The sequence below is a fragment of the Vulpes lagopus genome, chromosome 8, assembly GCF_018345385.1.
Source record: "Vulpes lagopus strain Blue_001 chromosome 8, ASM1834538v1, whole genome shotgun sequence".
In the NCBI taxonomy this organism is placed as follows: Eukaryota; Metazoa; Chordata; class Mammalia; order Carnivora; family Canidae; genus Vulpes; species Vulpes lagopus.
In genome coordinates, this window is record NC_054831.1 from 100,181,033 (window position 1) to 100,208,683 (window position 27,651).

Below are 27,651 nucleotides of genomic sequence, written 5' to 3' on the forward strand. Positions count from 1 at the left end.
TTTGCATCCTATGTTATGTGTGTTTTCAGATATATCTGATTCACTCAGTCTCTTTTTTTCATCTATTCACTAGTTCATTGAGTTTAACTATTTTCTTTATCGCTTTTGAAGGTTGTTCTGATTCTTTTTCCAGTCATTGATGTAGATTTTGTATTCAATTTTTTATTCTCTCCATGTGATAAATATACTTGTTTTATTTTTACAGTCTAAAGTTTTGAGGATCGAGTTCTATTATTATTTGTTGTTCCTTTGATTCTCACAATGCCTTATTTCCTTGTATATTGGGAAATCTTTTTATTGGGAGGTTTTGTTTGTTTGTTTTTTAAAGAACTCTTCAGAGTCCTTTGAAATCTGACTGAAAATTTCTTCCTTCAGAGAGAATTTGCCTTTTGTTCCAACAGGCACATTACAGTATAATAGCTCACTAGTGGGTTTTGTTGTTATTGTTGTTTTAAGATTTTATTTATTTATTTGAGAAAGAGCATTGAGCGGGGGAAGGGGCAGAGGGAGAAGGAGAAGCAGACTCCCCACTGAGCGGGGAGCCTGATGTGAGGCTCAATCCCAGGACCCTTGGATCATGACCTGAGCTGAAGTCATACTCAACCTACTGAGCCACCCGGGGACCCTTGATTAAAAATCCTCCTTAGATATCCTGAGAATATTAGCTTGAGAGTCTGCTTACCTGCATGGACCTGAAAGAGACAACCTTCTTTATAGTCTTCCTGTGTTTTTTTTAGTAGACATGTTTATTCTGAGCTTTCCAATGAGTCGAGAATCGTTAAATTTATGTGTAGGAGTATACTTCGATCCTCATGACTAAAGCCACATGTTAAAACCTACAATCCTGGGTTACTAAGACCACTTAACTCAGAGTACCCCAATAATAGTTGCCGTGCTTCTTGCTCTGGTTGTCAGTCTTCTTATTTTTCAAACCCTTGGTTTTTAGCAAACTAAGCTATGTATTTAAAGAGCTAAGCTATGAATGTATTACATTTTTATAAATGTATTCAGCTATTTAAATCTAGTCAGCTCTTCTGAGTGTTTGATTGCAAGAAAATTTTCAGGTTTCCTAGTATGTTGCCTTACTGGAAATGGAAATCTCATGTTTTTCATATTGAGTTAATATCATTTGTAAAGTTGGATTGTGGAATAGACATATGGCTAAAGACCGAATTTCTGCCACAACAAATTTACTCCACTTCTGTGAAATATTAGCTAAGCCAAGATCTTGCTGTAAAATAACATGCTTCATTCTGAACTTCTTACTTGGTTTTAGACAGAATAGCAATACCACCTACTGTTATGGACATTTCATGATTTTGTGCAGGATTCACTGTTTAGGCTTTTTGGAAAAGAATAAAACTTTCTAAGATGTGAAGGAGACCTTACAAGATTAATGGCAATCTACATCAGATGTCTAAACTTTTTATTTAGAAATAAATGTGATCTTTCATATGAAATGAGTAAGATTTTAAGTCTGAAGGCTATATGCAGGTGCATTTAGACTCCTTCTTTCCAAATGGCAGTCTTCTATTCCTACATATTGGTGTAACAGATTGTGAAAGACATGTAGAGCATTATATCTCTCAGAGTACACCCTTCATCTTTTGATAGATGCCTTCTAAGATCACGTAGACTAAAAGTAAGGTAGGTTCTATGTTAGCCTTCCTCACAGAATTTGTAAATATGTGTACTTTTCTTGACTAGTTAATTCTTCACCTTCTCAACTAGATTATAATGAAAAAAAGAAAAGCAGTTCAGTTCCAAGTGTTTAGTAACAAGAGTTAGGATATGGGAATTTTGTAATTTTTAGATTTTTTGAACTGTTGCATTTTTCATTTTCATAGCATATGGTACTTAATCCAAGCAGTGCATCAAACCCAAAAACTTATCAGTAAGCTTTTGAAATCTATGCATTCATGAGAAAAATAAAAGAATTTGCCATTTTAATCTCTAGTTAGCCTAATGTCTCAGTTCATCAGTAATTGATTCTGTAAATAGTAAAAACAGAAATGGTGTTTGTGGTGGGGATGAGAAAAATAGTGATAATAGAAGCAAACCAATGTTGAGTACATATTCTGGGCCAAGCATCATGTTAACTATGCTAAGCAATTTCTATGGAATTGTATTCGTTTCTTACAGCCTTACTATTTTTCACATTTTGAGTTGCAGAAACTGAGACTCAAATTGCTTTAACCTGGTTGTCTAAGGCCAGACTGCTGGTACTAGGTAAACATACGTCGGTTTCCCTGATTTAATATAATAGGTTAGCTATTTCCTGAATATATGTATATATTTTCACAATTCACGTGTATACTACAACATATTATGATACCTTCTGATCCGTGCTAAACCTCCATTCCCCGCGTCTGCTGATGATACTATAAGGCTAAAAATCGTGCCATACATCTGTAGTTTTAATGGATCTGATAGGCTATTATTATGCTATTTTATTATTTCATCAACAGCCAAGCCATTGTTTCATTACAAACAGATTCGGTATCTTTGTTTTAAGGCAGCAGACTGAAAACCATGAAGGGTGTACTGTTTGCTTTGCAATCATTTCCATGTGTTATGAATTCTTATCAGATGTTAGGAAATAGCAGGCATAAGCTAACTGCAAATACTGTATCTATGGTCCAAGAAACAATGATCTGTAATGGACATATGTTTAGCTGTCAGCTTGCTTAATAACATCTCTAAGCAAATTCATTTATTGTCCAATGTCCACTTCATTTTCATAAAGTTCTTTTCAAAAGCCTGTCAAACATAAGGTCCTTCTTCTTTTTTTCTTTTTCTTTTTTTTTTTTGGAGGTGAATGTTAGAAAAGGCCAGTGTTGGAGTTCATCACCCTAATATTAAGATATTTCTCATGGTATAAGAAAAAAGAACAGATATAACTCAGAATTTTCCTAAGGCACATTCCTGGAATAAAGAAAAGAAGAAAAGCATCTGGGAGGGCGCCTGGGTAGCCCAGTTGTTTAAGCATCTAACTCTTGTTTTTCAGATCAGGTCATGATCTCAGGGTTGTGAGATCGATTTCCACATCAGGTTCCACGCTCTTTTAGGGAGTCTGTTTGGGATTCTCTTTCTCTCTCTTGTTGCCCCTCCCCCCACTCATGCTCACTCTCACTCTTTCTAAAATAAATAAATAAAATATTTTTTAAAAAAGCATCTAAGGAAAAATAAAAACTGAAAATTATGCAAGGTAAGTGTTGTTGCTATTTTAAATCTTCAACCTCAAGTTGAAAAGCTGCACAATTTAAAACATTGCAAGCTTTTAACTACTTCTATAAAGTGATATGAACAGTCTGATGAAAATACACACTTTATAGTTATAAAAACTTTCCTGTGTAGTTACTTATTCATAGTGTCTTCTGTATAAAAAACATTCAGCTTAAAAATCAGGTATTCAAGTCTAAATGTACTGTTCATTCAGTGAGTAATTAGCAAACTAAGTGAGAAACCACATAAAGAATCCGGAGTCTGTATGTATCATGTTTACAGTTCCATTATTAACTTGGGCAATGTTGAAGATTATATTCCAGAGAATATAAGATTGGAAACCCTAAAATTAGACTGTGACCTAAGAACTAGTTTAAAAGCTTGCACTTCATTCCAGGAGTTATGTATTCCACAAGTACCAACAGATAGTGTTGTTTCAGTAGTCTGAAAGATTTTAACACTGTTGTAAATTCTTAATCATTTGAAAAATTCAACATAATGAAGCAATTTTGAATCATCTTATAGACCTTCCCTTTTCTGTCTCACTTTGTCTTTTTTGAGTTTTTATTCATCCTTATTCAGTTTGTATGTTATTATGGCTCCTTCAATAGTGCATCCAAGCCTTCGGCTATTTAAGGATAGATCTTTAGAAGCTGGCATTATGTGTGCATTGCCCTTTATAAAAATTGTGAACAGAGTTGATCTTCACATATAGTAGAAGTAACATTTATTTATAGTAACTAACATAATAAAAAAATATGTCTACATCACAAACAACCCTTAACTGTAGTGCTATTTTCAACATGATCTAAAGAATAGAAGCTACCATCTTTTGAACATGTATTGGGTGCCCAATATTTTAAATATCTTACCTCCATTTTATATTTGAAGAAACTGAGTCTTGGAGAAGTTAAGTAATTATTCTTAGGTCACTCAGATAATAAGAGAGTTAGCTTTTAAATTAGGACTTTCTGAATTCAAAACTAATCTTTTGATAATTGCACTTTACTGCCTCTGTCAGCTTATACTGTCACTGCCTCTCATTCTTTGCATACTTCAAATGACTCTCATAACTAGTTTGTTCAGCCATCATGCAGCATTTCCTATTCAATTTCAAAATAATCTTCCCCTCAAAGACCTTAGTATTCAGAAAACATCATCTAAATGTCTGAATTACTTACCAAATTAAAATTCTTTCAAATAGTATAATAAAAAGATAATGGTATTTAGTGGATAGAGCAAAGACGTGGTTGCTATTCCCTGTGCTCGTATAACTTCAAGAAATAGGAAGTAATTACATTTATCTGAGGAATACACAATGAGAGCCTAAATTAGGCATGGATGTTGAGAATCAAAAGGAGTAGTTCTATATAAGACAGATCAGAAAATGACATACTTCGACAGTGATTCAGTGAAAGGGTAGGTAAACAATCCCAGAGGAAGTTTAAAGTCTGGTCATTAGGAGGAAGATGGTTCCACAATCGAATAGGGACTTGGGGGAAAGGAACAGATTTGGGCAGGGAGGAGATGTCTTCAAGTTTGAAGACAGGAAGTTTGTAATTATACCGTGTCTAGCCTCCACTATCCATCTAGATCTGGGCCCTTGAAATGTGGCTATTTTAACCTGAGATGTTCTGTAAGTGTAAAATACATACCAGATTTAGAACATTCAGTACAAAAAAGAATATAAAATATTGTATTATATTTTGATATTGGTTGCATGTTGAAATAATGACATTTTGGACATACTAAATTATTGAAGTAAGATAAATTTTTAAAATTAACTTGTTTTTTTTTTTTACCATTTTTTTAAATGTTGTTGCTAGGAAACTTAAAATTGCATGTATGTCTTACCTTATATTTCTTTTGGGCAGCACTAATGTACATGAAGATTTATAACAGAAAGCAGGCCCAGGGGCACCTGGATGGCTCAGTCAGTTAAGCGCCTGCCTTCAGCTTGGGTTATGGTCCTAAGGTGCTGGGATCGAGCCCCATGTTGAGCCTGCTTTTCCCTTCCCTCTGCCCCTCCCCTTGCTTGTTCTCTCTCCCTCAAATACATAAATAAAATCTTTTTTTTTTTTTTAATGCAGGACCAAAAAATCAGGGCAAAACATCTAGATTTGGAAATAACTTCTATAAAAATGACATTTGATGTTATGAGGTTAGATAAAAATGCCAGTGTACAGGGTATAGAAATGAGAAAAATGCCAAGAATGATAGGTCGAGAATGAAGGAGTAATTAAGAGAATAAGAATTGAAGAATCACAACTCTAAAGGGGTACATAGTCTGATTAGAATAGAATTTCAAGAAGGAAGGAAGAGTTAATATTGAATGACAAAAAAGCTGAAGAGGAAAAGGAAGACTGAGAAAAGGCCATTGAACTTAGTTGATTCAGAAACAGTCTCAGTAGAGTATAAGGAGGATAGATTGCAAGAGATTAAGAAGTTTGAGGGTGAGAAAGTAAACTCTATACATAAACTGTTCGTTCAGGCAAGGAATCCCGTGGTGAAGATATCATCACTTGATTGGAGCAGAATCCAGGGAAATTTGAGTATGTTGTTTGGCTGAATGAAAGGATCAGTGAAGCAGGCGTACTTGGAGTTGTAAGGAAGAGAAGATCATTGCTATCGGGCGGTTTTTATGTACTAGATCCCAAACTTACACGCATATTGGAATCACCTGGGGAACTTGTTACAAGGGCAAATTCCCAGGCAATATCTCACATCTAACAAAATCATACTCTCTGGAGCTTTGTCTCAGAGCATGTTGTAAACAAGTTCTTCTAGGTGATTATGGCATGTTCATAAGAGCAAACAAGAAGATTAACGGTGCTGGTGAAGATATCAGTGAAACAGCCAACCATATCTAAAATGGATAGAGAGCTTGGTGGGTAAGAATAGGGCTGATGGATCATGAACTGTGAAAGTGTTAGCTTACATTTTAATATGAATGAGCATAGGTTCAATAAGAATGAAAGACAAAGTTAAAAAGGAAATAGATTTTGATCAGAGGAGGAAGTTTCAGAATCCAGGATCTTGGAGGCCAAGCAGATAGAAAACATGGCTATATGTGTTGGATGTAGATAAGAGGTCAAAAGAACTGAGTAATGCACTTTGGTAACTGATACAGGACAATGGCTTTTTTTTTTTTTTTTAAGATTTTATTTATTTGAGACAGAGAGAGAGCACAAGCAGGGGGTAGAGGGGGAGGGAGAAGCAGGCTTTCCACGGAGCAGGGAACATAATGTGGGGCTCAGGACCCCAGGCTCATGACTTGAGCTGAAGGCAGACGCTTAACCAACTGAGCCACTCAGGTGCCCTTAAGACAGTGATTTAAACGAGGAAAAAAAAAATGTATAAGACTTGGGGATCAAGAAGAAACACAAAGGTTGAATCAGTATGGGGCTATTTAGACTTAAGATTTCACGAAATCTTTCAGCTTTTGTGAAAGATGGCTTGAGTATCTTTTAGACCTTCTCCAAACTTGTTAACCTACTCAAGTTTACAATGTTCTTTGAATATCTGTTATTCACTCTAGCTTTTACTGAAATAGAGTGGATGCCTGACATTCACAGATAGGAAATGCAAAGTTTTGACAGGCCACAAATGACCCTAAGGTTTCATGTCATGGGTACAGAGCACAGGAATGTGAATCTGCCCTAAAACTGGCGTGTAGAAACCAGTCATGTAGGGACTTGTAACAAAGTCAGTATTACATCTCGGTTTACCTTTAATATATGATTGTATTAATAATCAGAATACATCAGCCTGCTAGATTTCACACAAAGGGTGGAATTGTGGTATTGAGTATGTTAAAAACTGGTTGAGTTTTAAAAATTCAGTTTAAAATATTTTAGCACTGCACCTAGCATGTAATTGCTTAATAAATGGTAGCTTCTGGTGCCAGTTCAGGGATTCATCAAGTTTTAAAGCCACATCTTTTTGTATATGTCTGGGTTTAGCAAATAGAATTTCTATTAAAATTTTGTTTTGATTCAGGATCTCCAAGATTTATTACACTGGAACTAGAATGTTAAATTTGCAGGTGAATTAGAAGGAGAAAAGTGGATCATTTATCACTTACCTGTTTCTGTTTTATGTATTTGAAAGGGATTTTTTTATAGGTAATTCATATTGCTATTAAAATTTTCAGCTTTTACCATATTCTTTATCTGTGTGTCCATATCATAATACACATGTAAGAAGCAAAATGAATTAAATTTTGTTTCTCTTAGATATTTAGTGTACCTGAAAACCAATAATCCTGTTTTTGCTAGACAATTTTCTTTCTCAGTGTATTATATACTTACATAACTGCTTTTGGTTTATAGTGATGAACTCAGAAAAGAAGCAAGACAGTTAAAGCGGGAACTCTTAGCAGCAAAACAAAAAAAAGTAGAAAATGCAGCAAAACAAGCAGAAAGGAAAAGTGAAGGTAAGGATATTTATCAGGTTTTTATTTTCATTTGGTACATATCTTTCTTCCCTCGATCTCTTCTTCCTTCCTTTTCTTTCCCTCTTCATTCCTTCCTGAGTTTTGCTTTTTTTTTTTTTTTAATACTTTTTTTTTTTTTTGACAGCCAACAAAATAAATTTCTAGTTAGGATTTTGTCTAAGAAGTAAATTCAGTCAAACATGATCATAAGTATTATTCTAAAAAGCGTAGTGAAAACTAACAGAGATTTGACATCAGACAAAATTTAACTGCCATAACATATTTAGGAGTTCACAAGAATGGAGTGTTCGTTTTTTATATCGTATATACCCTTTAAAACATTAAGAAAAGCATTTAGGTACTATGTTTGTAATAACTTCAGTAAACATTTGTGCATTGCTTTGAATAATATGAAATTAAAGTCTTGTTTATGTTAAGACACTGAAAATCTAAAATACTAATAAATAAAGCTCATCAGAAACCATTCAAAATAATATCCTGCTATTAATACAGGTTAAATGTGTTCTTTATTTTACTATTTTTATGAAACTAAGAGGGCTTTTAAAAAAGCTGTTTCACTGATGATCTTTAATTTAAAACTGTTTCAGCTATAGAAAGTTTAATGTTCAATTTCCAAATTCACAGATTGGAACCCTCTGTTATCTTGTCCCAATAATAAATTATATTGTATATTCAATGAACATGATGAGAAATTTTATTGTTAGCTTTAATAATATATACTAAATTTGGCTTAACAAATCTGCTTTATGCATATGTCTTCCATATACTCATGCTGTTTGGATACCAAGAAGTATGTTTATCTACTAGGTTCTTGTTGTAACAGTTACTGGAGATATATCAAAGAATAGGATGCCACATCTGGCCTTAAAGATTACATATTCTGATACAGATCAGCAGTACAGCATTTGACCATAGGCAGTATTTATTTTTAAATAGCTCAAGTAATACCACATAACCATCTAAAGGACATAGTTCTTAGGTTATTTGCACCATATCCCCCACTGACTGACTGTAAAGTGTCAAAGTAAACACAAGTATTTAGTGAAAAATTCAAAGTCATTGATTTGAATGAAACTATAAAAAAATTAACTCATCATAATGCCACAAAATATAAGCTAAATTTAAAAGAAAGGATAAACTTATGTGTGACTAGGTCATGTAGGTAAAGTATAACCCAGAACAGAAACCAGCTATATTGGCAGTACTGAGATTTCAAAGAAGTACAGTGAGGGTTATTTTATTTTTAAGTTTAGACATAATTTTCTCAGAGTACTGTTCCGTATAATTAAAAACATTTTGAATATATGGAAATAATTCCTTTCAACCAGAAAAAGCTTTTACTTGAACTTTTAATTCATCTTTGAGCTAATAATTATTAGTATGCCCATGTCTCAAGAACCATGCAGGGCCAGAGGTATGAAGTTGGTAAAAAATGGATGGTTCTTGCCTTTTGTATTATGATCTAATAGAGGAGTGAGAGAATTGGAAATAGATAATCACTGTAATAGTGTTCTATAGTTAAGGCTTATATTAGATATAAACAGTGCTGTTTTAGTTTGTTTATCTGCATCTGAAAGGTTTTAAAGAATGGGTTGAATCTTAGAATGATTTCTTAACACAAAAGAGAAGATTCTTCTAGGGCTTCTAGATTCTTCCAGAGCTTATTTCAGTCTATTTATGAGAAAGTTAGCCATGTTAAGATCTTTTTTTATGCCATAATTAGAAATTATATTAGTAATTACCTCTCTGAATTTAATTTTCCTCGTATCTTCCAGAAATACCTGGATTTTCCTTAAATCTCAATGTCAGCTAATATTAGCTTCCACAAAAAATAGGGCATTTTATTTATTTATTTTTGATTGTTTTATTTTGAAATAATTTTAGACCTACAGAGAAGTTACAGAGTTCCCATATTCCTCTAATGTTAAGGTCTTATACAACCATAGTACAATGATTAAAAACCAAACATTGGTTTTGACTAACTATGGACCTTATTAGAATTTCACCAATTTTCCCACTAACAACTTTTTTCTCTCCTATTTTTCCATCCAGAATTCCATATTGCATTTAGTCATCATGTCTTTCCTTAGTCTCCCCTGATCTGTGACAGTTCTTCAATCTTTCCTTGTCTTTCATGTCCTTGTGACTTTGAAGAGTCCTGGTTAGATACCTTGTGAAATTGTCTTATTTGAGTTTATCTAATGTTCTCTCATGATTAGATTAAGGTTATGCATTTTTTTGGCAAGACTGCCACAGAAATGATATGTCCTTTCCAGTGCATTATAAAGCTATCTATTGTCTTTTTACTCTTGATACCACCTGGATCACTAGTGTTTAAAGAAATGTCTGTTGAGCTACTACTCTCTAAAGTTACTTTTTTTCCCTTTGAGATTTTTAAGTGTTTGGGGAAAAAAATACTTTGAGACTGTTTATCCTGTTTCTTTTCAAGCTTCCTCCCACCAACTTTAGTATCCATTGGTGGATCTTGCCTATAGTCAACAGTTATTTACAGTGATGTTCTAATGATGACTTTTTATTTCCCTGATTCCTCTTTTATTACTTGAAATTCTTCTGTAAGAAAGATATCTCTCTATTTATTTACTTATTTATATCAATTTGGCTTATGAATATTTATTCTATGTGTTATCATCCCAAACTATCATTACTTTATTTTGTTGTTCAAATAGTACCAGAATTGGTTATTAGTAATTCTTTAAGGTTGGCTCCTATGTCTTTTTAACTTGCTCCCAACTTTGAGCACATTTTTACTTTTGAGCATAAGATGCTCCAAGTTGATCTTGTGTTTTCCCCACTCCAGATTTGGAATCAATCACTTCTCCAAGGAATTCTGGTTTTCCAGTGTATTTAGAAATCAAGATCTAGGCACTAAGTCAGTCTTTTTATTTTGATTTTCATAATTTTAGAGTCCTACTAGGAGCAATATTGTTTTATCACCTTTTTGTTAAAATGCTGAACAAAATTTGCTTTTAGCCCCTATCTGTGATGCATTATGATTTACCTTTTTCCTGGAATTGTATTTCCTCTAAGTTTACTTGACCTTTTTAAATTGACTAGTATGGCTAATGTTAGAAAATTGTTTATTATGAAATATTTGTGAATTTCAGTAAACACTACATTATATTTGAAATTCACATGTTCCTATGAAGTTTTTTTTTAAAAAAAGATTTTATTTATTTATTCATGAGAGACACACACAGAGAGAGGCAGAGACACAGGCAAAGGGAGAAGCAGGCTCCGTGCAGGGAGCCTGACGTGGGACTCGATCCTGGGTCTCCAGGATCACACCCTGGGCCGAAGGCAGGCGCTAAACCGCTGAGCCACCGAGGGATCCCTCCTATGAAGTTTTTAAGTCCAGTTTTCCTTCTTGCCTCATGATTAAAAATGACCCCATGAGGCATCTCATTACACATCATTTTAGAAACAAAGTAGAATTTTAAGCATCCCTGAATATGTGTCAGAAGTTAGCCTATCTTCTCAGCTGAAAGATATTCCATGGTTAGATCTATATAAACTCTGGGAACAGATCCAAAGGTTCTCATAAGCATTTTCATAATAAGATCATCACAGGGAAAGAAGTTGAAAGTGTTACTTGACTTTGGCTCTATAACTTCATATATCAGCCGAACCTATTCAGGAGAGATTTCTTGATTGGGTTATATGGCTACATATCTAGCTTTTATAAAACATTTTCTTTTAATCCAAGACTACATTATCTAAGTTTTGGGACAACTCTGGATGATTTGGTCTTTTGAATATTATATAGTATATCTAAAAATTTAATTTGCCAATAGACTTATTAAAAAGCGGTTTTTATTAGGTATTTTGGTTTGTAAACTATTGTGCAATATAGACACAATATTATTTTCCAAATGAATTTCCATCTAGATGCATGTACCACATCTGCTAATTTAGAAAGACTAAAAAATATACTAATTTTGATATTTTTAATAGTAATTTTGTAGTAATATAAAGTGCTTGTTATATGTAACACTAAGGATTATAAGAATAGAGTATTATATCTTCTCAAAAAATAAACAGGAAAATGTTAAGATTTTTAAGTTCATTTACTTTTTGCAGTGACATTATTTAAGCCTGTGGGACTCCATTTTCTTATAAATCCAGGTAGAAAATGCCCTGTGTGCCCCCTCACAGTTCTTGTTAAGAAGTGAATTAGATAATTAGAAGACCTTTAATAAATTTACAGTTCTATGTAACAAATAATTTTAAATTTGTAAGGAGAAAAATATAACTATTTCTGGTTCCATTTTGTCCTATCCAAGTCCTATTAATGGAAATTTTGAATTTTAATACTGTGTTGCCTGATTATATATAATCAATATAGCTAGGTGTAAAATACAACATAAATCAAAATTTCAAAATAAACATTCCTTTCAGGTACTTTCACAATTACATTTCTATAATAATATTCTTTGTTTAAAAGGGGTTTATGTATGAGGCTGTCTACATTCTTAAGTAAAACATCCATTAGTATTATTTCCTGATTGTATGAATTTATCTGTCAATTCTAATACTTGCGGACTATTTTAGAATTTAACGTATTATCCTCGGATTGAAAGTACTTGAGAAGAAATCATCAGAACAAAAAAGCTTTGCATTCTATGTTTGTGCATTCATCTTCCCAGTTTTGGCCTTGTGTGAATGGAGGCCTCCCATTTAGCATTTAGCCAAGTGTTCTAATAGATGTGATACTTTATCAGGGCTTCTGTTGTCTTAGGAAGTCTCCTTTGATAAGAATGCCTTTGGTTTTATAATCTTTACCCAGTTTCTTCGGCTAGATCCTTAGCCAAAGGTGTATAGACAACCAGGAATTTATATTCTAACTATAGTTGTACTTCTAAATCTCTTCTATCACCGGAGCCAAGTTACTTTAAAATCAGGACCCATTTATTTCTCTCTGTATAAATTTAAGATAAATAAAATGTGTTATTCCTATTTTTATAATGTTTTACTGTTAAGTATTTCCTTTTTATTAACTCCTTCAGTTCCATCATAACAGAAAATAAAATACTTTTGTTGCTTTTACATCAATAAATACTTTGGGCCCCATACAATTGAACAATCCTAAATATATTGCTATTCAGTACTACCTTATTATAGTGATAGTGCCATGGGTACAGGCACACGTCCAAACCCATCAATCTATACATGTCCAAACAAGTGCAGCTCTTATATATACCAGCTATGCCTCAACAAAGCTGCTCCCCCAAGAATATTAATGCACAATCCATAAACCTCTTAACATCTCTGCCCTCATAAGAAAACATACACTTACAGTTGAGCCAACCTATTAATCTTTTGCAAACCAATGTAAAACAAAGCTTCTCTAATGAAGTAAAAATGTATATAGGACCATTTATTTTTTTCTTCAGTCTTCTCAGGAAAGCTCAAAGTCTACTATTCCTTATATCACAAGGATATTGTCAGATAACAAATATGGTTGTACTTCTACATAAGTATAGAAAGAATATAAGAAAAGCATTACATAAATATAACCTCATAATTTTTGCCATTGGTTTGCCATCTAAATATGTCTAAAGGCTTCAGATAATGTCTGAAAAGAGGTTTCACAAAAAAAGTAAAAAAAAAAAAGCTTCACTTTTGAAAATGAAAGAAAACATTGAGGAATAAAGCCATTATTTTCGTCTATAACTAGAAATTTTTATGATACTGTGAAATTTGACTCTACAATTTAAAACAGTTAAATTAGGGGATCCCTGGGTGGCTCAGCGGTTTGGCGCCTGCCTTTGACCCAGGACACGATCCTGGATTCCCGGGATCGAGTTCCGCGTCAGGCTCCCAGCATGGAACCTGCTTCTCCCTCCTCCTGTGTCTCCGCCTCTCTCTCTCTCTCTCTCTCTCTCTCTCTCTCTCATAAATAAATAAATAAATAAATAAATAAATAAATAAATAAATATTTTTAAAAAATAAAAATAAAACAGTTAAATTGTATTCTCAGTTGAATGCAGAATCTGTAGGTTCTAACACCCCAGTTTAGGTGAATGAGGAATGTAGTATTTTACTTTACATACCAGCAATGTCAGAAGAGATGTATTACAGGACAATCCTGTTTACAGCCTGGGAGTCTCTTTAGTCCCACTGTAAATCATCCAGGCCTGTGCATAGGGTTTTTATACCAATTTGGAATAGGATTGATAGTTAATTGGAGATAGAGTTGGTTTCCTGTATTGACTCTGTCAAGATCTTTAGCAAACTATATAATCCTTTTCATTAAATTATGTCTCTAAGTCGTTTCCAGGTTTGAATTTCTTCCTATCAAAACTAGTATCAAACTGAACATAGTCACATAGAGGTACAGGTTTAGACATTTTCTCTAATCAGTTTTGGAAAGATCCTCTTTTCAAAGTTCAAAGCACACAATACCTATTCTCTAACTAGTGCCAGAAATTAGAGGAGGGAGGGCAATCTGAGCTTGTAAATCAAGAAAGAATTTTAAAGCCTCTTCATGAACACATCCCTAGAGTGTTGTGTACCTCTCAGATTGCACTGGACCATTTCAGGTTTCGTGAGACTCTCTTTGGATTAAGTCAGACTAAGGCCTCTCAGGCTTGATAGGTTGTAAAAGTATATCGTTTATGACTACTTTTCATCTATCATATAATGTTAAACTAGCTTAATCTTGCTTTTTATAAGAAACAGAAGCTCTTTTGGAACGTTAGCTCTGTGTTGTGCCTAAACACCATGCAAAATTCATTCCCCTCTCTAAGCAAACTGGTACTTTTTTTCCAAAGCACTTAACTTCCTTCAGATACTTGAGTCATCATTTTTTTCTTGGAGGCTGTAAGTATCAAGCCTATTTTTCCCACAGTCAACTCTTAATCTAGTCTGTATGCTAACTTTTAATGCTATTTACATAAAAAAGTAAAGGTGTATTTGTGCTTGACTCAGAAAGCCTCTCAGGCCAGCCATCAGTAATCCTCTGTTTATTCTTACTTTGTGTATGGTACTAACTGATTATTCGGTTCTAAATACAGAACAGATTAAAGAATAGTAAAAGTGAGGGAGAGGACCCTTTAAAAGGGGAAATGTTATGGTATATGAAATATACCTCAAGAATTAGAAAATAAATAGATAGGTAAGCAAGCAAGCAAACAAAAGAAAATCCAGGGTAGGTAGGGCCTGGCCTGTGGATCTTGCTAGCCCACTATTTTATGGGACTTAAACAAAATTAAAATTGAAAAAGTGAGAGAGAAAGGCACAGCAAGGGACATTCATTCTGGCAGCAGCAAGAGGTGATAGCTGACCGCTTGACAGCAAGAAAACACAAGAACTAATAGTAACAATATTATTGGTTTGTGGTACTTCGTTATACTTTGAGAGCAAATAGTATTAAAGTTATTGATGCTCTTTCAATTAAGAAAAGCTTAATGGTCCTTATTATTGTTTAGTAAGGCAGAGAGAGATTGGGCAACAATTCTAATTGGGAAAAAAAATTTAATCATTTTAATCAATTAAAGATAAAGATTCTCTTTTCTGAGATATTCAGTTGTAAGGAATATTTCATTTCTTAGAAGTCCTAGAAAAACAGACTCCCTCTATTGCCAGGGTAATCAGTCTCTAAAGTAAAATTTTATTAAATACATGTCATTACCTTCGTGTGCCAGAAAGCATGCTATATTTTTAACAATGTCTTTCAGTAATATTATTTTAAAATAGTGGAGACTTTTAAAGACATATAACAAATGTAAAGATGTGCATACCCTCACATTTAGACCAAGAATTTAATCTTTTGGTAAAGTGACTAAGAGATGATCATCTCTAATTTGAGAGTCCATGAAGTACTTTGTTCGTTTTTGGACAGTCCATCTTAGACTTTCTCAGTGGCCATCATGAGCAAATCTTGTTGAGCTTTATTTTAAGAATCATACATTAGTGGCATATTTAACTTTATGTACAATGAGAAACTTAACTCTCATCTGTTGCTGTTTTTCTGAGCCAGTGTGTTAAAGGTATGTCTTTGCAACCCTTCACTGTCTTAAAATAGTTTTATTTATTTATTTATTTATTTATTTATTTATTTATTTTAAAATAAGAATTATTTCTGCCTGGTAATGGGTGCAATTCCAATATAGGAAATTTGACAAGCGCCTTTAGCTATATTTTTAGGAACTGCACTTTGTATTCCTGTTACTAATATTGATGTCATTACTAACGCAGTAAAAATAGATTTAATTGATACAGGTTAGTAATAATCTCTGGTCTTAACTGTCTCTTTTTTAAAAAGTTGTATTATTTCTTCCAATTATAAAAGTAATATACAACCTTTGCAAAAATATCAGAAATGTAGATAAAAAGGATAAAAAGAAAGATCATTGTAGGGGCACCAGGTCAGTCAGTTAAGCATCTGCCTTCCACTCGGGTCATGATTCCAGAGTCCCCAGATGGACACCTGCATCAGGCTCCCTGCAGTCTGCTTCTCCCTCTGCCCCTCACCCCACTCATGCTTATGCTTTTGCCTGCGCACATGCACGCTCTCTCAAATAAATAAAATCTTTAAAAAAAGAAAAAAATAATCACCCCCATAATACTTCTGCCAAAGACCAGCATTGTTAACTGTGTGATATATTTTTCAACTTTTTTATCTTCATGCCAGAAACACACATGTATTATTTTCCATAATGCTATTTTATCATAGTCTTGTTTGTAATATGCTTTTTAAAAAACTTACAAGTGACATTGATAACTCTTAAATGGACAACCTGATTTTAGATGTATTCTTCCTCTTAATTTTCTCATATCAGAGGAATATAGAGGACAATGGATGGATGTAAAGACTGTATAAATGTAGTTGAAAGGTAAAAAGTTCCCACCATTTTCAGCTCTAGGGTTTATAAGGTGTGAGGGCACTGACACCCATGAACTCCATCTCCATTACTGACCAGCATTATTTATACTTCTCATGAATTAATTCTAAACAACAACAAAAATACTGATTGACATTGCCTGGCAGCGTGTCACCTCTTCATTTCTCAAGTGGCCAGTGATAAATCTGCAAGGAAACATTATAATCAATATTGAGAGCATGAACTGAAATAATTACAAATTTGTCATCTTTAAAAAGTAAGAGGGGAGGGGTATGTGGGTGGATGCACATGTTGTTTTTTGTTTTGTTTTGTTTTGATGTTTAGATTGTCTCAAGGGGAGAGCTAATATCGTCATTAAATTTTGATTATAACCAGCATTCCCATTTGGGAGTGGAGTTGTTAACTATTCCAGATTGCTGTCAAGACCTTATTTTAAGTGAGATGTTTTTCTTTTATGTGACATTTTATGAGGTTTTGCCAAAAATGACATCAAACATATAATTCATTTGAGTGCTGAGTTTCTTCCACATCTTGCAGCACTTAATCAAATTTGAAAAAGATAATCTTTTCACAACTTTAGAGTGTAAACCTGTGAATATGTTTCATTAAAACTTACTTTGGACAGTTTAATCTGTGTGGAATTAAGTTGATCTTTTTTTTTTTAACAATTAATGCAATATGCTGATACTTTTGAGTGGTTATATTTTCTAAATTCTTCAAAATAAACTCCTGGCAGACAGTATAGATGCAGCTTTTGAGTATTCATAATTTTTCATGCAAAAAACACATAATCCCTAAATTATATTAATAGGTACAATAAAAAATTTGAAATGCCAGAAAGGACAAAAAGAATGAAGAAGTTCTCTCAGAATGTCAAAAGATATCAAAATATTAAGAATCTTTAAGACTCTATTTTGAAGTACAAAAGTAGTTTATATTGATTTTTTTTAATGGCCACACAAATATGCCTATTTAAAACATTATGCTGCATTGTGTTTAAAATATGAAAGTAGGCTAGCTTTAAGGAATGTCTTGAACATCAGAAAATCTGATCTTGGGCTCCTGGATGGCTCAGTCAGTTTAGCATCTGCCTTCCACTCAGGTCACCATCCCAGGGTCCTGGGATTGAGTCCCACATCAGGCTCCCTATGCTTGCCTCCTCCCTCTGCCTGCCACTCCCCTGCTTGTGCACATTCTCTTTCTGTCAAATAAATAAAATCTTTTTTAAAGAAGAAACTCTGATCTTGACTATGCTCTATTTTCAATGAATAGTTTTGTGCAGTCATTACAGAGTTTGGGTCCTGCAAGGAACATCCAGGCTTACCCCTTCATCATATACATCAAAAGCCAAAGGCCAGGGCAGCCCGGGTGGCTCAGTGGTTTAGCGCCGCCTTCAGCCCAGTGCGTGATCCTGGGGTCCCGGGATCAAGTCCTGTGTCCAGCTCCCTGTGTGGAGCCTGCTTCTCCTGCCTGTGTCTCTGCCTCTCTCTCTCTCTCTCTCTCTCATGAATAAATAAATAAATAAAAAGCCAAAGGCCACCAATTAAGGGAGTGACCCAAGATCACACAGCAAGCTCAGGTACTCTGGCTTCCACGGCTCTGTTTTTCAATTTGATCAAAACTTGAAGAGATACAGTCAAAGTTTTCATTGGTATTTATTGAAATCTACTTTGGTTTTGGTGAGAAAAATTGTTTCTAAAACCCTTTCTACAAACCTAGAGTCTTTTGAAGAGCAGATTATTGTCATACTTGTAGTGTCTTTTAAAGGCTAAACATGTAACTTTGCAATGTCTGGCAAAAAAAAAATTGTAAATGTTATAGAAAAGGTTAATTTCTTTTTTTTTTTTTTTGAAAAGGTTAATTTCTGGCAACATGGCAGACTAAGAGTCCAAACTAATCCTTCCACTGAAAACAACTAAAAATGTTGGATATAATATAAAAACATTTTCTCATATTATCTTATGAACTTGCACAACAAACAAAACAGGAAATAACCAAACCAGGGAATAAGTAAAAATGTGAATTTAGAGAATAAGTGGAGCACTCGGTCTGGCTTTAACCCTAATGACATTTGCTAAACTGGCTGAACTAGAGAATTGTTTTTTGAAGTCTTACAAAGCTAAGGTTTTCTCAAAGTAGGGAGTATCTAATAGAAGAGTATCCCATATAGTTTGGAGCCCAAACATCCCTATCCTTAGTGGCGGGACGAATTAGAAATAAGCAGAATCGCCTCACTCCCATCAAAGAACTACAAGGAAAACTGCCTGTCTTGAATCATGGCAGTTATTTTGGGGCAAGAACATTTCCTATGGACTCTAGCAATAAGAAAGTCTTCTCATCAGTTTAGACCCCAATTTTATCATGTCTCATTGGCCTCAACCAAGAATTCAGTTGGAAACAATCCTGGATCCTTAGTACCCCCAGAAGACTGATACAAGTAAACATAAATCCTTTCAGGAGAAACCTACTTTCATTCACTGTGCTCACAGAAAGTTCGGAAGAAAATGAGTAGCTCTGAATGAAAAGACAAACACACCAGATACTTGACAAAAAGCTAATGGAAATAACAGACAACAGAATCAGACTCACAAATTCTTCAGTTTTTATTTAGATATTAAGTGTTAATTATATGTTACATGTTTCAAGAAAAGAAACATTAAAACATATATAGAACAAGAAGATTTTAAAAGTAATTTAGGAAATCTAGCAATGAAAAGTATATAATAATTGACATTAAAAATTCAATAGGTTTTATAGCAAATTAGACATAGCTTAAAATAGCATTGGTAAACAAAGAATTGAAAAATTATATGGAAGTCAGCCCAAAAAAGAGCTAGGAGACATAGAAGAATAGAAAGAAAAAAAATATATATCAAGTAAATCTAATCAAATTCTAGGAGAGAATCAAGGGACAAACAGAGACACTATCTGAAGAGCTAATAGCTGAAAATTTTCTGTAACAAATGGAAGAGATCAATTCATAGAGTAAAGAAGAATGAAAATACCTAAAAGAGGGTAAGTAAGAATAAATCCAGATGTATTCACACCATGATAATATTCAAAGCATTCAACACAAAGAGACCTTAAAAGCAGCCAGAGAGAAAAGACATTACCTTTAAAAAAAAGGCACATGGGTGGGTCAGTTGGTTAAGCATCTGACTTTTGATTTCTGCTCAGATCACATTCTCAGGGTTGTGCAGTTGAGCCCAGCCCTGGGTTCTGTGCTCAGCGGGGAGTCTGCTTGAGATGTTCTCTCTCTCCATCTGCCCTCCCCCATTGTGAGCTCCAAAAAACATAAATAATAAAATTAAAAAGCAAGAGCTAATTTCTCAACAGCAATGATCATGGACATAAGACAGCTTGTTATCTTCAGTATAGTGAAGGAAGGTTTTCTTCAGACAGAAAAACAGATATTTTACTACCTACCTAAGGAAGGAAATTCTAAAGGACATACTTCAGGGAAAGGATAAGTGAGCATAGATAGAAGATCTGTACTGCAGAGAGAAAGGAACATAGAAAGTAGTACGTATATATCTAAAGAAATAATAAGTAAAATAATAATGTCTTAGTATTTAAGATAAAGATAAAATTGGGACTTCTGGGTGGCTCTGCAGTTGGGCACCTACCTTCAGCTCAGGTTGTGATCCTGGGATCCAGGATGGAGTCCTTCATTGGGCTCCCTGTGGGGAGCCTGCTTCTCCCTCTGCCTATGTCTCTGCCTCTCTTTCTCAATCTGTGTCTCTCATGAATAAATAAATAAATCTTAAAAAAAATAAAGATAAAATACATAATAAAAATAGTATTTAAGTTGGAGAAGCAGGTAAAAGGAGTTTGGAAAAGTATTCTTGTGTGGATCTTTGTTCTGGAAGAAGATGGAAATACAAATTAACTTTAGACTGTAACATATGAAATATCCATGTTAATATTTTTAGGAAGACTACTAAAAGGACAGGAAAAGGTCATAACTTCTAATCTAGTAGAGAAAAAGATGGAATTAGAGGGGGGAAATTCAATCTGAAAGGAGACAAGAAAGAAAAGAAAAAGACATGTATACTGAAAACATTAAAAACAGTGCAGTGTATAGATCAGTAGATCTATATTTTATATAGATAGATTACATTGAACTAACTCAAAAACTTAAACTCTTCATCTAGAACACCAAGACTATCAAACTGGGCTGAAAAACAAATTCAATACTACGCTATTTACAAGAGAAACATCTTAAATATATTGGACAATTGCATCTTTAAGGCAAATGTATTATTATGCATAAAGAGGGACTCAACGTAATAACACTTTGCCAGGAAGATGTAATAGTCCTAAATGTGAATGGACTTAGTAACACAGACACAAAATACATGAAGCAAAACTGATAGGCTTATAAGGAGAAGTAAACAAGTCCTTTGTATTGGGAAATTTTAATACTCTTTTCTCAGTAACTGAGTAAATAAGCTTATAAAAAATTAATAAGAACATAGACAATTTGAACTGTATAATTAACATGCTTGATATTGTGCACATAAACAGAGCGTAGCCCTCAACAACTTCAGAATACAGACTCTTTTTCTAGCACTCTTGAAACTTTTATGGAAAGTGGCCACATTGTGGGCTATAAAGAAAGAAAAATTTCAGAGGATTGTTTTCAAACCAGGTACCTGCTCTAACAAAATACAGTTGTTAACAATTAAGAACAATTGATTTAAAGTTTCTGATTTCCAAATGTGTTGATGTGGCTACAGCAATACTTAGAAGGAAAATTATAGCTTTAAGACTTATATTTCAGGAAATTACTGGAAACATTTACCATGTAAAGAAGCTTTAAAAATGCAGCAAAATTAACCCAACAAAGTAGAAAAAAGGAAACTACTTCATGGCTAGCAGCTCATTCAAAGACCCAAGTTTCTTTCATTTTATTTTTCTACCATCTCTGAGGATGTTTTCATAGCCTACATCATTGAACCTGGCCCTTCGCTGAACCTTCATATCCATGTTCAGCAGGAAGGAAGGGGAAAGAATAAGTACCAGACAAGTGGCTTCATCTTGAAGATGTACTTGACCCAAAAGTTGCACACAGCAGTTTCAGTCATACTAATGCTAATACTAATGACATACTAATAGTAGTCATATCCTACTATTCTGAATCAGATGCCCATACCTAGCTGTAAGAAAGGCTAAGCTACATTGGGTGGCTGAGTGCCTAGTTTAATTTTTTTTTTTTATTTATTTATGATAGTCACAGAGAGAGAGAGAGAGAGAGAGAGAGAGAGGCAGAGACACAGGCAGAGGGAGAAGCAGGCTCCATGCACCGGGAGCCTGATGTGGGATTCGATCCCGGGTCTCCAGGATCGCGCCCTGGGCCAAAGGCAGGCGCCAAACCGCTGCACCACCCAGGGATCCCTGAGTGCCTAGTTTAAACTTAATGTTGGGGATTAGAAGGATGGCGTTTTGTCCTATCACTAAAATGTAAAGAGGGAGAATGAATTCAGGGAGACAATTAACAGATGCTGTTACATAATATTAACATAAACCTAGGAAAAATCAAAAAGGTAGTAGTCCATTTGGTCAGGAAAACTTGACCAAGTCTTCAAGCCAGGTTTTAAGAAATAAATAAGATTTCACTGCAAAATGAAGGGCAGTAAGTTGAGCAATAGTTAGAACAGTGACCTGCAGAGCAGCAGTCATAACTGATTCATCTCTATATTCCTGGTGCCTGACATGGTGACTGGCAAAATACAGGCATTCAACAAATAATTGCTGGAGGAATTAATGAAATTAACCTTCATTTAAGTAAATAATTATATAACTTATAAGGTACGGGGAAAAAGAAAAGAATGAAGACGACTCAAGATAATCTACATTTTTGAGCATGAATTTATGGTAAAATGAGCATATATGAACAAATAATGAACAAAGTAATATTAGATAATAAGGGCTATGAAAACTATATAACAAGACAATGTGATATAGTGACTGGAGGACTGTTTTATTATTTTTTTTTTAAGATTTTTATTTATTCATTTGTGAGAGACACAGAGAGCGAGAGATGCATAGACACAGGCAGAGGGAGAAGCAGGCTCCATGCAGGGAGCCCGACGTGGGACTCCATGCCGGGTTTCCAGGATCACACTCCGGGCTGCAGGCGGCACCAAACCGCTGCGCCACCGGGCTGCCCTGGAGGACTGTTTTAAACTGGATAGGGGGCAGCCCCGGTGGTGCAGTGGTTTAGCACCGCCTGCAGCCTGGGGGCGTGACCCTGGAAACCCTGGATGGAGTCCCATGTCGGGCTCTCTGCATGGTGCCTGCTTCTCTCTCTGCCTGTGTCTGCACCCCTCCCTCTCTCTCTCTCTCTCTCTCTCTCTATGAATAAATAAATAAAGTCTTTTTTAAAAAAATAAAAATAAACTGGATAGGGATCAGAAAGGACCAGTCAAGAAACAGATTCTACAAACAGTCATCAGAAAATAGAAAAAATATTTTAACAGCTTCATTGAAGAATAAAGTGAACAATTTGTTATATTCTGACACATGCATGTGCCTTTGAAACCTTCACAGTCAACACAGTGAACATATTCTTGAAGGTCCAACATGTTCTCATGCCTCTGAGTAATCCCCTTTTCAATCCCCAGGCAACCAGTGAAATTCTTTCTCTCACTATAAAACCATTTGTATTTTCTAGAATTGTATTTAAATGGAATTGTATACTGTACCCTTTTTTGTCTGGCTACTTTGACTCAGCATAAGTATTCTGAGATTTATCCGTGTGGCTGTGTATATCAGTAACATTCCTTTTATTACTAAGTAGTTTTCCATGATACAGATGATACTCCACAAGGTTTTATGTAACCATATACTTTTCTCTTGGGTAAAGATGTAGACCAGAATGGCTGGGTCATGTAATCGGTTGTATTTAACTTTTTAAAAACTGCCAAGTCGTCCCATTTTACATTTCCCACAAGTAATGTATGAGAGAGATATCCTCGATCCCCATTAACAGTGGTATAGTCATTCTTTTTTTTTTTTTTTAAGATTTTATTTATTCATTTGAGGAGGGGGGGAGGGAAAAAGCTCAAGTGGGGTAAGGGGCAGAAGGAGAGGGAGAATAGGACTCCCCACTGAGGGGGACCCTGATGTGGGACTTGATCCCAGGACCCTGGGATCATGACCTGAGCTTAAGGCAGATGCTTAACTGACTGAGCTAGCCACCCAAGCACCCTAGAACTCTTTAAATTTAGTCATTCTAATAGTTTGTAGTGTTATCTTGTGGCTTAATCTGCATGTCTCTAATTAATAATGATGAGCATCTTTTCATCTATATATATTATATATAGATTAATATATAATCTTGCCATCTATATTATAATTTGTGGCAAACTCAATTCTTTTGCCCATTTTTATTGTGGGTTATCTGCCATTAGATTTTGAGTTCTTTATATATACTGGATATAAATCCTTTATCAGATATATAATTTTGCAAATATTTTCCTCCTAATAATAGCTTCTTTTTCATCTTCATGCCAGTGTCTTTCAAAAAACAACTTTTCCATTTTGATAAGGTCTAATTAGTTCACTTTTTAAATTTTTGGATTGAAATTTTGATGTTGGATCTAAAAAATCTTTGCCTAGCCTTAGGTCACAAAGATCTTCCCCTATGTGTTCTTCTAAAAAAAAAAAAAAAAATTTTTTTTAAGATTTTATTTATTCATTTGAGAGAGAAAGAGTACAAGTTGGGTGAGAGGTAGAAGGAGAGGGAGAAGCAGACTCCCTGCTGAGCCGGGAACCCAATGTGGGGCTTGATCCCAGGACCTGGAGATCATGACCTGAGCCAAAAACAGATGCTTAACCATCTGAACCACACAGGTGCCTCAGTTCTTCTAGCAATTTTATCGTTTAAGATTTTACATTGATGTATATGATCCACTTTGAGTTACTTTTTGTATTTAGTGTGAAGTATGGGTCAAAGTCATTAGTTGTTGGAGACCATGAAGCAGTGTTAGGAGTCTTCTACTTTTGGTAAAGGTGGGCCAGGTAATTTGAGCTAAACTGGAAAAGCTGGACAAATATTTAAAATCTTTTTTAAAAATATTTAGCACATTAGAGAACTAACAAGAGAGTGAAGACTTTCATGACTAAGAGCCAGTGAAGAATGGAGGTGCAGATTTGGGGGCAACTCTTCCCTTAAGAAAATTGGCTAAATTCAGAGGGCATAGTGGTGAGATTAAAATGTAATGCATTGCTTTTGATAGCCTCTTAAGGAGAGGGGACAGGGAATGGACTCCAGGACCTAGAAAGACGATGTCTGTGAATATTTTGGGTCTGGGTCTTTTCTCTCCTGGTGAAGGCTAACTGGAAGTGGACAGGCCTGTGTAGGAATACAGCTTCAAATCATCTCAGTCTCTGAAATTGGATTAAGGTGATCTTGGATTGCTAGTGCCTTCATATACTGGCAGAACCCAAAATAAACTGTCACTGAAGGAAAATAACATTATCCCAGGCACTACATTTTTCTATAAACCGTTCAGCAAATGCAGTATCTGACCTACAGTTAAAAGTAAGCAAGCATACAAAGAGACAAAATCAGTTGACTGAAACCAGCAGAAACAACCAATAGGGACAATTGTGAAGGAACTCCAGAAATTGAAATTATCAGAAACAGTCTTTAAATTAAATATACTTACTTTGTTCAAGAAGCTCAAAGACAAAACTGAGTACCCCTCTTAAGCTAGAAAAAAAGCAAAAGCAAGTTAAACACAAAGAAAGAAAAAAGAAATAATAAAAAAGAAAAGCAAAAATCAAAAAACATGCATATAGTATAGAGTTGACAAAGACAAACACATTCTTTTAAAAGACTAATCATGTTGCTAGACTTTTAATTAACTTGGATAAGAAAAAAATGTAAATAGCCAATAACAGTTTTTTTAAAAACATAATCACAGATCTCACAAACACTAAAATGCTTTCAAGACGATCTAAACAACTTTATACTACTATGAAATAGTGTGCCTTACTAAGACTAACCTAAGAAGAAGTAGGATTCTGAATGTTTTTTCTAACTTAGAGAAATCAAATCCATAATTTAAGACTCAGACATAACACCAATCTCACAGAAATTCAACCAGAGACTAAAAAGGAGCGAACACTTTACTGTTCAATTTATGAAGCTTGTACAATCTTGATAAGAAAACCTGGTAGAGACATTTCAAGAAAAGATAATTATAGGCCAACCTCCATAAATCCTAAGCAAAATACTAGTATATCAAATGAAGCAATATTTTCAATGTATAATGCATTCTTACAAGTTTGGATATATTCCAAGAACGCAAATTTGAAGATTCAAAATCAACCAATATAAGTTACTATATTAATAGAATCAAGGGAAAATTATTTTATCATTTTGAGAGGAGAAAGAGCATTTAATAAAATTCAACAGGTGTTCATGATTTTAGCTAAAAATTCTAGCACACTAGAAATAGGACTGTACTATTAAAAAGGGTATCTAAAAATTATAGCAAATATAGAGAAAATTATATCAGGCATGAGATAAAAATGTACATTATAATCTCTCTTATTCAGCATCATTACATTCTTAAAGATTTACTGGAGAACCTAGCTAGTGTAATAAGGCAAGAATTAGAAGTGAAAATATTCAGAAAAGAAAAAACATTAAAGATGCAAATTTTCTCCAAAATTCTACAATTTCAGTGCTGTTTCAATCAAAATCCAACAGGTTGTGTAGAACCTAATAAGCTGATTCTAAAATGTATAGGGAAATCCAAGTAGCTAAGAGAGTCATAATGAAGATGAAGATAGTGACAACCGTATGTTATCTGATATCATAAAATTAAGTAGTTAAGACAGTGTGGGATTGATACGATGACTGGTGGTTATGGGAGACAGAACAGGCAGCCTGGAAAGTTGGCCCTGCAAAGGAATGATGAAAGGATAGTTTTTTAGTGATTGTGTTGGAACTATTAGATTATTAATTTGAGGACAGAAAAATACTTGCCATCTTACACCATGCATAAAAATCAATTCCAGATAGACTTGTAGATCTAAATGTGAAAAGCACAGAAGTAAAACTTCTAGAAAATAGTTTAGGAGAATCTCATTATGACATTGGTGTAGAGATATAAAGATTAGGACACAAAAAGAACTACTTATAAAGAAAATGTTTGCTCTGTTACTATGTTAAAATCGAAAACCTGTGTTCATTAAAGACACACTGAGGTGAGTGAAAAGGCAAGCCATGAAATGGAGGAAGATATTTACAAGATAGCCAGAAGATTTAAAGAACTATTATTAATCAGTAAGAAAGATAAATAGCTCAAAGAAAAATGGGAGAAAGACTGCAATAGCCACTTAGCAAAACATCCAATGCCCAATAATCCTAAGAAAATTTGCTCAACCTCATGTGTGTTCAGGAAAATGCACACGTTCTCCAGAAGAATGACAATATCCATTGGTACTGAGAATGTGGAACAATGGGACTCTTACCCTCTGTTAAGAGTATAAATTGATACAAGCATCCAAGAAAACATTAGGCGTTTTTTCCAAAGTTAAAAATATATATAATCTGTGACCCATGGATTCTACTCTTTCCTTGGTAAACAGTCATTAGAAATGTATGCAGTGTATGAGAAGGTTCATGATAGTATTACCTCTAGCAGCCAAAAACAGACAAAACACAGAACAAATATCCATCAACAGTAGAATGGTTTTTAAAAATGTAATACAAAAAAAAGTAATACATTCAGAGAATACTATATACCAATGAAAATTAATGACCTATAACTACACACAAAAATTCATTTATGAATTCATTTATATAAAATGAAAAAGAAGGCAAAATTAAGTAGTATTTAGTCACACATGCTGAAGTGTTACTATAAACTGAAACTAAAGAAAAGAAAGGATGTGATTGTTGCAAAGGGTATTATGATGGCTGCTTTTGTCCCAGAGGAAAGGTTAGACAGTAGGTGGGATAGGCAGCAGGAGTACCTCTACAGGACCAGCAGGGTTTGGTTTCCTTACCTGGCTGTTTACTTTGTGATACATCACTGAGCTCTATATTTTAAATCAGTGTCCTTTTCAATATTGGCATTACTTTCA

At 34.3% G+C, this 27,651-nt stretch overlaps 1 protein-coding gene across 3 annotated transcripts in view; it reads left to right on the top strand.

Moving 5' to 3' along the window:
- Positions 1 to 27,651, top strand: part of CWC27 (CWC27 spliceosome associated cyclophilin) — a 184,957-nt gene that overhangs the window by 84,169 nt on the left and 73,137 nt on the right. For all 3 annotated transcript variants that reach the window (XM_041765649.1, XM_041765647.1, XM_041765648.1), the window contains exon 11: positions 7,557 to 7,660. In XM_041765649.1, coding sequence (XP_041621583.1) covers positions 7,557 to 7,660 — 104 coding nt within the window. The remainder of the gene's footprint in view (positions 1 to 7,556; positions 7,661 to 27,651) is intronic.